At 38.2% G+C, this 12,380-nt stretch overlaps 1 protein-coding gene across 8 annotated transcripts in view; it reads right to left on the bottom strand.

The window, feature by feature from the left end:
* The window catches only part of BLNK (B cell linker), a 94,976-nt gene that overhangs the window by 2,491 nt on the left and 80,105 nt on the right, over nt 1-12,380 (bottom strand). For 7 of the 8 annotated variants that reach the window (XM_042019039.1, XM_042019041.1, XM_042019038.1 and 4 more), the window contains 8 exons: nt 9,800-9,827; nt 9,423-9,495; nt 8,825-8,855; nt 7,811-7,853; nt 7,062-7,140; nt 6,580-6,611; nt 3,535-3,614; nt 682-765 (listed from right to left, as the gene is read on the bottom strand). In XM_042019039.1, the coding sequence (XP_041874973.1) occupies nt 682-765; nt 3,535-3,614; nt 6,580-6,611; nt 7,062-7,140; nt 7,811-7,853; nt 8,825-8,855; nt 9,423-9,495; nt 9,800-9,827 (450 nt within the window). Of the gene's footprint in view, nt 1-681; nt 792-3,534; nt 3,615-6,579; nt 6,612-7,061; nt 7,141-7,810; nt 7,854-8,824; nt 8,856-9,422; nt 9,496-9,799; nt 9,828-12,380 lie in introns of all 8 variants that reach the window. The other variant, XR_006014542.1, reaches the window with a different exon arrangement.

The following is a 12,380-nucleotide window of genomic DNA, read 5'->3' on the forward strand; positions in this document are numbered from 1 at the left end:
AGTAGAGATACCATTTCTCCAGAGCTGTAAAAAGCACTGTCAGCACACTCAGGCACCTGCACTCCCAACCCTGTAGCCCTGTGCTCACTAACACACAGTAGCCTTCAGCTGGTGATAGCCCCCATGCTCTCCCCCTTTATCCTGCTCTGTGGACTTAGGCAAGAGTGGAAATGTACTTGATGCTGAGGATGCAACTCTACATGTGGCTCTTGTGACACCAGATTTTGTACAAAGAATAGTTGAGAATGCAGCTATTGCAACTCTTGCAACTATCTGCAACTAAATGCAGTGTTGCTATTTCAAAATGCATAGCAACACCAGCCTTTCCAAATAGCTGTTTTCACGTGAGCTGTTGGACAGTGGTGGAGACCACTTAAAAGTCACTGGGCTTTGCATTTCTTTTATGGGGTGTGTATGAGCTATCAGATCTTCCTCAGCTCTCTAGTCTGTAATAGCTTTCTCTGCAGTGCTTTGGTCTTGCAACGAAAGCCAGAGTTAACTAACGTCACCACAATAATTTCAGGTTTGACAGTACTTGCATGGCACAGTAGTTCTGACCTGTTCAGAATGCAACTGATGCTCTTAGAATACTTTCAGGTTGTCTTTTTTTCAATTTTTTTTTTTTATTTGAAGGTTTGGGGTTTTTTCCCATAAACCAGAAATTTTTTCAAACTGACTTACCTTGTTTGATCGGTACAATGCATCTTCTGCCATTTTCCTATCACAGGTAGCAGCATACCATGCTTTACTGTGAACACCAGCATCCTAAAAAGAGAGGAACAGTGTTTCACCTGTAAAATAATAATAATAATAATAAAGAATATGGCCTGTAGGAGAGTTACTGCTAAATAATGACAGCTGTGAAGAACTAAAATGCAGAAAACACAGAGTTTAAAAAGTCTTTACCAGGAGTTCACTGTTTTAGTTGGATAGAGATAGGGCAAAGAAAAACTAGAGTGTCAAAACAGTGGTAACAGATTTGTGGTAGAAGGCTGATAAACAACAAAAGAGAGATACCCTGAGGAAAGCAGTCAGGTTCAACTGTAGGACAGTTTTAAAGATGGAAGCTATTCCAGTAGAATTTAAAGAGGAATAAATGTTGAGGAATGCTGAGGAATAAATAGACCATTAACAGTTTAAATGCTGCTCAGTTGTGGGCTAGCCATGAGGTGTTCAGATTTGGTTTGTGTCTAAGCTTTGGGTGATGCCATGATGATTTTTTGGCTTTTCTTTTATACCCCTTTTATACCTTTTTACAACTTCTGTATTCTTAGTGCTTTTTGCCTACATTCTTGGACTTGTTTGTTAAGCTAAGAGACTAAACATTTTAGAAGCTTCGTTGTTAGGGATCAGTGTGCCCCAGACCCCAAGGTCCTCTCCAGAACACATTCTGTAAACCAAGATAAAACCATCCAGGGGAAGGTCCCTTAGGGAGGGGGCTCATTTGAGCCTCTCACTGGGGAATTTTTGATAGATATGCTAATTAGCAAGACCTATAATGTTATACCAGATCTTTTGTGGCTGTACATTGCGCTGTGCATTGGGGTGCATTCGACCTGGATGTAATGCACCTAAGGATCCTTAAAATAAATACCAAGGTAAAATCCCTTTTTCCCTTCTAACCATGCATGACTCTTGATTTTAAGACCAGGAAAAGGCATAATGGGAATGAAGTTTCCCATATCCTTAATGCTGTTTGTGAACACAATCATGATTGTCTCCACCTGGACAGCATGAAGGTTGGATAAATTTTGCTCCAGCTTTATGATAAAATTAATTTTCACACAGGCTTTGTCACTTCTGTACAAAACAGATTAAAGGTGAAGTTGCGCATTATAACTGAGCTGGTCTAGCTCACTTACTGAGGCCGGAAAGGGTATGTCTTGGCTTCTCTTTGGGCTCATTTTGTTGCTCATGGTGAGATAATTCACTTTATTTATCTTGCAGAAAAAAGAAGTTGCCTTTTTTTGTGTTTGACTGCCAGGCTGGTTTTCTGTAAGTTTAGTGACTTGGCTCAACCCACTGCAGGATCAGAAGGGAACAACAGAGAAGCTGGGAGGGGAGCTGACGGTGAGGAGAGAGCAGAGTCTCAATTTTGCGGGCATTGCACTAAATTCTTAGACTGGCTCAAGCCATTACATATAATTTTACCTTCAAAATTTTTCCATTTATTTCTTCAGTCACACTATTCATTGGAAAAAGAAAGGGTGAGAGGAACTGCAAGTATGAAAGGTACTTGCCCACATAGAGAATGAGTCCCGTAAACAAATCTTTGTTCAACAAAACAAGGAATCAATGGCCCCCCGGCCTTTCTTCTAACACTATCTGTAGCCTATAATGTAGAAGAAGACAGCTGCTGCCAAAGTTTGGATGGGAACCAAACAAAGAGTAAATGCCATGGGAATGAATGACATCTGTGAGCACCTGTATTGTGCAGGATGCTACAGCAAATGATACTACTGTATATAACTACTGGGAAAGTAGCACTAACAGCTAAATTTTTTTTTTTTTAGCAAAATGGATCTTTTATTAAGCTCTTTTTGCCCATGGCTGTTACATTAAAATTGCAAATGTAATTGCTATGAGCTATTTGTTTAGAGTCTGCTAGATTGCTTATTTGAAAGTAATTTTTATAATAAATATCCAGTATGACATAGTTAAAATTTTCCAGAACTTCAAATAGTCTTGTATTATGTTTGTCATGTCAGACTTTAGAACACTTGATGTTACTGGCTCTGCATGATAGAGCCTTTGTTTTACGCTCAGCAGAACTATTTTTACCGTGTTTGTGACTACTAGGCTAATAAGAATGGCTTTCTGCATTTTGTAGTCTCCCTTCATCCAAAATGAGAATAAGGGGAATAGCACTGAAATGAAAATAACTTTGCATTTGCTTAGATCATTCAAAGCTTAATGTTGCAACAAAACACATTAAAAAAAGAATTTGCCATAAAACTGACAGTATTAACTGTAATGAGAAGAGATCTGTTTAAAGGAATAGAAAGGAGTTAGACTTGGGAGAGACTAAAAGACATGGGGGAGGCATAACAGCATCATTGTATTTGCTTACTGCACTTTTTTTTTCCTGTACACCATTTGTACAGCTATAAGTTAGAAAAAAGGAGGTGATTAAAAACTCTTTATAGCCATCTATATCAAAGACTAGACTTAGTATATCACCACAGATTTCCTTGTTTCAATGATGTTGAAAGTACAAACTGGGGAGTCAGGAAGACATGAAACTAAAGCTTTTTAAAGTTTTGTTTGAAGTGACTGGTAGAGTGCCAAGATTGGTTATAATACTATTTACATTTTTTTCTACAGTTTATTAAACCTCTAAACATATTTTAATGAAAGCTAACATTCAGATTATTTGTGCTACAGAAAAGCCTCATTGCAAAAGGGGGCATAGAAGCCCTCCACAAAAGGAGCGTCATTTTCTTTTGAAAGCAGGTAGGGGTGGAAATACTATTTTAAAATAAAGGATAAGAAGATAGGGAGATTTCGGTAATATGAATTTAGCTAATACTATACCTGGTCTGCAGAACTTGAAATAGATGAAGTGCTGCTGGGGAGGGAAGCACCCAAAGAACGGTTTGCAGCTTCTGGCACTTCTAGAAAAGCGAAAAGAACAACATGTATAAGTTTTCAAAGTATGTTTGTTATGACGTAAGAAATTGATTTGTTACAAGGACTTTGGAAGATCTGGAAACGGTTGACCTTTGATACCACTCAGGAAAGCTTTCTACTGAAAATGGATGGGGCCTATATGAGTACTGGGACACTTTCCTGCCTAAAGGGTAGCCTTGCTTGTGAAGAGAAAACCAGTTTGGATAACAAGTTGGTTATTAGCCAGAACTAGACTTAGAATACAGGAAAAAAATTCTTCCACCACCAAAGTGAATGAACGTAGCAACAGATAAGAAAATGCAGGAACACAATGCAAATATTTGTGCTCAGTCCAACGTCAGAAGCAGTCTTACAGGTGAGGGAGTCAGGAAAATGAATGTATCTCAGAGACAATTTTTCACCAGTTTAGATCACCTGAATTGTTTGTATGCAAGTGCAAGAAGTCCAGGCAGCAAAATGGAGAAGCAGAACTAAAAGAAAGCATTATGATGCTTAATTATAATTGGAATAAACAAAGCATAGTAGAAAATAATTACTAGGGCTGAAATACAGATATAAGAGTTTAAGAAATCAGAAGCAAAATGTTTGATAGTGTTGCATAGTAATGATACGAAAAAAATAAGTATAGATAATTGCTTTCTGGTAAAACAGAGTTTGGCCCAAGAGTGTAGGTGTCTCCAATAGGTACTTGTGAGCACAGCTGGATGCAAATCAATATACTAGAGAAGATCATTGTAGAAAGTTGAGTGTTACATATTCTGTTATTATGGGAGGTTTCTTTTCCTGTGTGTTTTTATTGGGGAAAACAAACGCTACTAGGATTGTTAGCATTCACCTGTTTCTGGATATGGTGCTCTGCAGACTATGTTGTCAAGTCTTCACTAATAAAATTTTAGATTTTGGTTAAAAAATGAGTAAGAATGTTACAGAGAAGACCATACAGTGACTAGAATTAAAAAATTCAGTTGGACAGGAGACCTCAAAGACAATTGTGTGAAGTACATTTAGAACATTTTGTAGTAAAGTTGCAACTATCTGGAAGCTGCATCCCAAATGGAGGGGAGACATTGTAGGGAGCAGTTCCAGCTCTCAGTGAATTAATAATCACCTGAAGAAGGCTATTCAATATTTTGAATTTTGTTTTTTCTGTAAAATTTTGACTGACCAGCTGTTAAAGCTACAGCTGAAGATAGACTGTATGACTAAAGCAAGAACTGCCATAAATCAGTCAGATTAGTGAATTAGACTTGACAAAAAGACATTAAAATAAGTAATGAAAGATGCCTTAGCTGTGTCTAAAAAAGGAAAGAGAGATTGGGCTTTATGCAATAAGAATTTTATTGATTTTAAAGATAATCTATGTACTAAACAAATAGTAGTTCTGGCACAGAAATGGAAATTTCCACAATCAAATTGGAAGCAAAGTTTAAATAATCTTTACCCACATAATCTTTACCTAAGAAATTTTAAAAACTGGCACATGAAATTCAGGAGTGGTAACAGTTATTTTATGTAATTTTCAAGTCAGGATGGTACCAAATGATTAAAGAATACCAAACATAATTGCTATACCTAAAGTAGAAAAAGTGACTTGAGCATCTACAGGGCTTTTTGTCTGATTCCACAGAACACAAGGCCCTAGGAGAAAATTCGAAGGAAATAACATTAAGATTTGGAAGTAAAAGCACAACTAACAAGAGAAAATCTGAGTCTTAGCCAAGTAGATAAAACGTTACAGCTCTTCCATGAAATAACAGAGTTCTACAAAGAGGGAATGTGGCACAATACTTAATCTGGACTTCAGTGGTGCATTTGATGCTGTGCCATATGGGAAATAAGTACTTTTAATGATGAAGATGGAAGTTAGCTCTAGGCTTGTATGGCGACAAAGAAGAGATGGCAGGTTATGCTGAAGGGACGTTAGTGATTGGGACCAGTGGTATGTCTTATAAAATTGTTATTGGACCGGGCACAGAATAAGATTATGCTAAAGAAAGTTTACTAATCAGAGCATAATTTAGCACCAGATGGCCTCAAAGAATAGTTATGGTTACAGAAATAGTAAGAATTTATGCTTCAAGTTGAAGCACATCAGTTGTGTGACAGGAGGAGACAAACCTTAGTGCATCAGTCAAGAGCATTAATGTGAACCATACTACATTTCCTCAGCACAGGAGATAAAATTGCAACATGCATCAAGCAAATGTTTCCAGGAAAGAGATAAACTTACATGCTGTTATTAGTGTAAGCTACACCAAATGTAGATTTTTATGTGCCATTCTCACCATCTGTTTACAGTGTGAAAGATATGTTCAGACTGAATATGTACAGTAAAGGGCTTACAGGAAGGTCAGACAAGTGTCTGCTAACAAGGAACTATAAAAATGTTAGATCTAATTTACACTTCTGTACAAAGAGAGTTTATATACATATTTCCTAATTTGTTTTTAACTGTGAACTGAAACAAAATCCATCTTGGAAAGCACTGCTTAGAGAAGAGCTTTAGCATTTGCTATTATAAAAGTACCTTCTTTTTTTTTCCTTCTGTAGAAAAAGAATAAATTGGATGCAATAATAATCTGTCTATTTTCTAGGCAACAGAAGCCTTGAGCAGTCCAGAAATGTCATATTTAGGATTCTTCTGTGACAAGAAAGACTGATGGAATCTTTATTACGATGGGAAATGACCCAAACTGCGTTTGCTAGAAATTTCCAGTATTCATAAATGTAAATGAAGCACCCATTTTACATCAATAACCCTGACATACTCCCTTAATTTTACTAGCTGAGTTAAGATCCTGGATATTTGACTTCCTCTTTGTATACATTACAGATATATTAATTCATTTTGAATTAATGTGCAAGGTATTTTGAAATAATTTTAATTCAAAGGTTAATTTGAAATTACAAGTTAATCACGTTTTAATTAAAAAATGGAATTATACTTACTTGGCAGAATTGAGGACTTTGGGAGCAGAGGCCTGAAATAAATGTCAAGAGATTACAGAAAGGTCTGAGGGGATCTACCCAGTCCTGATAATATGAAAATTGTGTTATTTGAAGCATTCAGTGGTAGAGTGTGTTCCATCTCACCCATTTGTTCATTAAGAAATAGGGGTCTGATACAGGTATTAAAAAAAATGATATCCCAATAGGAGGAATTTAAACATATGGTTTAAATCTCCATCACCTTATTACAGATTATATCCTCTCGTGTTTTGGTGATGGTTATAGTATTTGTATGCATTCATTTGCTATGTTTTATTTTTTTTTGCTACTGTGAGGCTTCAGGAATCTCAGCTCTCAAAAAGCAACAGGAAGGCTACAGTGAAAAGAGTGCTCCCCTTTGAGCCTCTCAGAGTTTTGTTCAGACCAAGCAGTAAGTGCTGGTGCATTGCAATATTCAAAAGAAGATGGAAAGGGAATCTTACTTTTGGGCACCACTTGGAAGGGGTGGAAGTGGAAGCTCCTGGTTGGAACTGCGTTGTCGTTCTGGTGCCGTAGGTTTTTCTGTAGTTTGGGAAAACAAACGGTAGAGTCGAGATTTCTTCAGAAATGTATTATCCCGGATTAGGGACTCCCAGTAGGTGAAGGAGGGTTTGTTTTACTATAAATGTTGGGGTTTTTTTCCTTACATGGCAGCTTGGCATTGCACTGCTTTTTTTGTTAAATTCTAGGCAAATATCTGTGCGGTGGATATCTGTGCAGGGCTCCGTGACACAGAGGGAGGGCGCTGGGGCCGGCTGCCTGCAGCAGCCGCGGGCTCTCACAGCCAGAGCCGGGGCGGGACGCGTTTCCTGCCTGCGCCAGGGCCTGGCTCTTGGCAGCCGTCGGCTCCGTGCGAGATGGTTCTAGCTGAGCTCAGAACCCGTCCCTCCCTTCCCCCTTCTCCACTTACAGGGCTACGTGGGCAGGTTGCTGGCCCATTATTGTCCGACATTAGCCCGCCAGTAACCTCAGCAGTTTTACTGTGACTGCTTTTAGAGAACAATGATATTCAGTGCAACTAAGGCTGCCCAGATCCAGTTTGACACTGCTAAAACCAAACACCACTCAAAAACCTAGAGTAAGTTGAACGTGGTGTAGTTTGTTTCATGTTTTTAGTAAAAAAAACCAAAAACAAAACAAAACACCAGTTGAGATAAATGTAAACTTTTTTACAGTAGTGGCTATAATTTACCTTCATTTGCAGTTAAGGTCTCTCTGGGGGGTAAACATGGTTTCTGCAATAAAAGGGCAGGACAAGCAAGTATTAAATGGCACTTGTACAGCAAATGTTTATCCTTTTAAGCTTTTTGTGGAATAGTTTAGAATTGACAACATCCTGGAAGAATTAGGAGGCAGGGACATAGCCATTCTGTGAAGAGCCTCTAATTGAAGTTTGGGATTTTGCAAAGTTGATTTGGAAAGAATTTTACCCCAGTTTGTGGGTATAAATAGATGGAGAAAAAGTAAAATCTAGACGGTTTGTTCTTATCTCAGGCCCAAAAATGAAGAGTCTCTCCCAAATACTTGCAAATCGAAATTTGATTTTTTTTTTATTCGTCTATGCACACAAATGTCTGAACATACTTCTTTTTACTGAAAGTTAAACTGTAAGTTTGGCTCACAGTACAACTGCAACCAATCTTCCCATTTCTTTTTTTTTTTCATTTTGAAACAATGATAATAAACTGCCAATTTTGAAACATTTTTCAAATTAATTTCTTTGAAAATTTCAACCAGTCCTCTCTTACTTTCTGCCACAAGAAGTTTTGGGATATTTTTCTAATGACAAAATACTGAAAAACCTCTGACAAATTCTGGTAAAATCCTGCATATTTCTTGAGCTATCACTTGCGAAGAACTCATGTTCTCCATAGGCAGCCCTGTACATTCTGGGAATACTTCTAAATAGCCTGTGTTCCCATTTATTTCTCATTTATTCATCTCATTTATTATGTACTGTGTTTATTGTTACATCCTAGAGCGCTGAATTCAAAGATTGCTTTGATCAAAATATTTTTCTGCTTGAGCTTTCTCTCTGATCTTTATTCATGTAATAGCACCCAAATATTTCCTGTCTTTATAACTCTTTCCCCTAGTCTTTTTAAGCATTTATGCTGTAATAAAACCCGCGATAAAATTGAGTTTTACAATAAATTAAAAATCTAATAAATTTTTTGTTTGATTATGCAATTACAAGTCAACTTACTGGTGAAATTACTGCATTAGAAGTTTTCTTGCTGAAGTATGGAGCAAAAAGAAAAATAAAGAATATGGTTACTTAGCAGATACATGGATTTGTTTAGCAACTAAGCATCAGTTTCATTGATTCCCAGGGTATTTCTAAGATGGGATTCACTGGATAGTTGTAGCAGTTAAACAAGAATAAAAAAAGAATAAGGGTATCAGATGCAATGTGGGCACTCAGGAAAGGTACTTACAGGAAGCTACAACTCTATCCAATACTTAACGTGACTTGGGTGGGGCAAAAGAACTTTAGTGAAAACTTTCTGCCCTTCTAGGCTTGCATGTGCTAGTGCTGTAGTGTGGGACCAAATTAGGCAAGACGGCCAGCATCTGCCATCAGCAGCAGGCAGTGAAGGGCAAGGCCATTTGGCATACAAACACTATTCCTCCAGAAATAACAAAATAACAGCTTGCCTTTACCTAGTCAGGGTATCTTTCACAAACAGGAATAAATACTATTCCCAAATTCTAATTGCTATAGGCAAGGATAGGAGTTAGCTCCTAATACACCTATTACACCCATCCCCATCAAAGAAGTAGTTTTATCATTTTTTACTCACAGGCCCCTTGGTAATGGAGATGGAGCTGCTCCAGTGGGAAATCTGGATTCTTGTGTGTTGCTGAACCTCTGACCTAGAGATGCAAGCAACATTTAGGATGTATTTAGGATGCAATGTGAGCTGTATCTGAACAGTGGATTTTCCTCATTGCCGTTTTAGTGTTAATGTAATAAAGGTAAAAAATATCCATTGGTTTAATTTTTGTCTTAACATGTTTTCAGTCTGATTATACAAGGGAACAGTTCAGTAACACTTCTTGCTTATTGCTGACTGTTACACATAAAATGACACTGACACACTACATTGTATGCTGTATTATGGTAACTGGTGGCATATTAGTCCCTCTCATATTGCCATGTTTTCATCTGAATACTTACTTTCATCATTATTGTTTGCTTCATGGTCCTGCAATAGAAAAATAGGTTAGATTTGATATGAAGGAATTAAAAAAGGAATTACTGTGTTCAGTTTTAAGTCCTTCACTACCAGAAGGACATAGAGGTGATGGAGCAGAGAAGGGCAACAAGGCTGATAAAGGGACTGGAGCACAAGTCTTATGAGGAGCAACTGAGGGAGCTGGGGGTGTTTAGCCTGGAGAAAAGGAGGCTCAGGGGCGCCTTATTGCTCTCTACAAGTACCTGAAAGGAGGGTGTTTGTCTTTTCTCCCAGGTAACAAGTGACAGGACAAGAGAAAATGGCCTTATGCTGCACCAGGAGAGGTTTAGATTAGATATTAGAAAAAATTTCTTCACTGAAAGGGTGGTCAGTCATTGGAATGGGCTGCCCAGGGAAGTGGTGGAATCACCATCCTTGGAAGTGTTCAAAAGGCATGTGGATGTGGCACTTACAGACATGGTTTAGTGGTGAACATAGTGGTGCTGGATGAACAGCTGGACTTGATCTTAGAAGTCTTTCCCAGCCTTAATGATTCTTTGATTATTAAATGAGAGCTGCATGAATAATCAATATGGTTTTGGTAAATTCTTTCTTTTTAAAGAAATATTTGTACAGAAGGCAAAAAATATCCAGAATACTTCCATGATGTAATTTAAAAAATTTTAAGCAACCATCAAATTTTGAACTTTCTCAATCTTGAGATTAGTTGTAGTAAGTATTGAGAAAATTTGGCCTGAATTTTGCAGTGAGACCTTTAAGTTCACGTTTAATTTCTGAGCTGGAAGACAGAAATTTTGCAGCAGATTTAGTATACTAAAACCACATCTTCCTCTGAATGGAGGAAACGGAGTAGACTGTCTTGTCACCATGCTAAAATTGAAGTAATTCACCTAATTTCCTGGCTTCTTTTGGAGATGCTTACTTTTGCCTCCCATTTCTTGTCTTTTAGGGAATCAAGACTCCCATGTGATAAGTACCTTTCAAAGAGGCACCAGTTATTAATTTTTCTTGTCTTCATCTACCCAGCTTTTCACTAATGTTGGTGACAGATGCATCCATTCTCCAGCTGGAGAGGTGTAATCCATCACACAGCAGTTGGGAAGTAAGACATGAAGAAATTTTTCTCCCAATCAGTTCAGGCCCTTGAGAGGAACAAGGGTCACAGTTCTGTGCACATGATCAGTGCTGGTTAGTGCTGACAGGAGATTGAATGGGAGCAGTTAAGAGATACTTCAGTTATTGTTTGGGCTTTGTCAATGTGCTGTAGTTGGGGATGGAAAGGAACAACAGAGGGCTGGACAAACATCATGCTCATTACCATGTGTTTGTTCAAAACTGTAAGGGCCACTTACAAAAAAACAGTCCAAAATTTGGACTGCACTGTGTGACTCTTTCCTAGGCTGACTCTTTTGACAAGCTGGCGAACTTCAAGCACCCAGGAGCTGAATACACCCATGGTACAGATGAGTGTTTGTCTGAGAGCTTCATCTTGGAGCTATAACTCACTCAGTGTGTGGCTTCAGCTAAAGGATAGTCTCTTTTTACTCTCTGCAAAGCTAGGATGATACCTCAGGTCTAAGCTCTGAAAATGCATTAATGCAGAGGTTTCAGCTGCAATATGGCACTCAAGTCTGTTCTGAAGCAGGAGTATTCTTAGTGCTGATCAGATAGTGAAATTTCTGTCCAACATTCTCCCTTTAGACTCAAGGTTTTTTTCTTATTTTGTAAGAAAAGCTGAGAAATCAAACTGTTTCATAAAAGAGAAATCCCAAATTTGGCACCGCTTGGGAGTTGTTCAGCATCCCACAGGATACAGACCTAAATGGGAAGAACTTTGTGATGAGGTGGAAGGGAAACTAAAATGCTGATGGTGTTGTATGTATGAACTGTGCTTGGGATATACAGAAATGTAAAGACTGAAGTAAGGCTGTAAGATGCTCATATACCACCTGCATTAAGTCACCATAACATCTAATCCTGTGATATGACCCAAAATTTCTAGTTTTAAGTGTCTAATTTCTGTATATAGTTATTGGTAAACTGATTATTTCTTAGGGACAATTCAGAGCATAGGACTGGGACAGGGTCTGAGCATGTAGCTTTTGGCACAGATGCTGATACAGTTATGTTGCTCTGTTTTTGATAGCTGGCTCCTCATGTAGACCCTCATGCTGGCATAACTGTGAGTAGAGCTATTGTGCAAATCAACTTATGGAGCTAATTTGGCTGGAAAAGAACCTTTCATGATTTGCTTTTGCTCATTTCTGCAGCTGGACAAGTTTCCAAGTAGTTTGCTTCAAAGAAAACAGCAGTGGGAGGGACAGACTGGGGATAAGAGCAGAGGGAGAACTGGCTGGAACACAGCCTTAGGGATCCAAGGCTTGTAATTAGTCCTTCAAGGACTGCACTTTTTAGTGATGCTGGTTACTCAAAGTACCCAGTCTGACATTTTAGAAGGTTTCCATTTTCAGAAAGCATTAATCATTCACCATCTGAGAGGAATGAGGCTCAAGGAAAAGTGCTTCAGATTGGGCAAAATCATCCTTTGCTACTTAAAGTAAG

Source organism: Corvus kubaryi, unplaced genomic scaffold, assembly GCF_017639235.1.
Source record: "Corvus kubaryi isolate FWS band 111438036 unplaced genomic scaffold, C.kubaryi_AGA036_p1.0 138, whole genome shotgun sequence".
In the NCBI taxonomy this organism is placed as follows: Eukaryota; Metazoa; Chordata; class Aves; order Passeriformes; family Corvidae; genus Corvus; species Corvus kubaryi.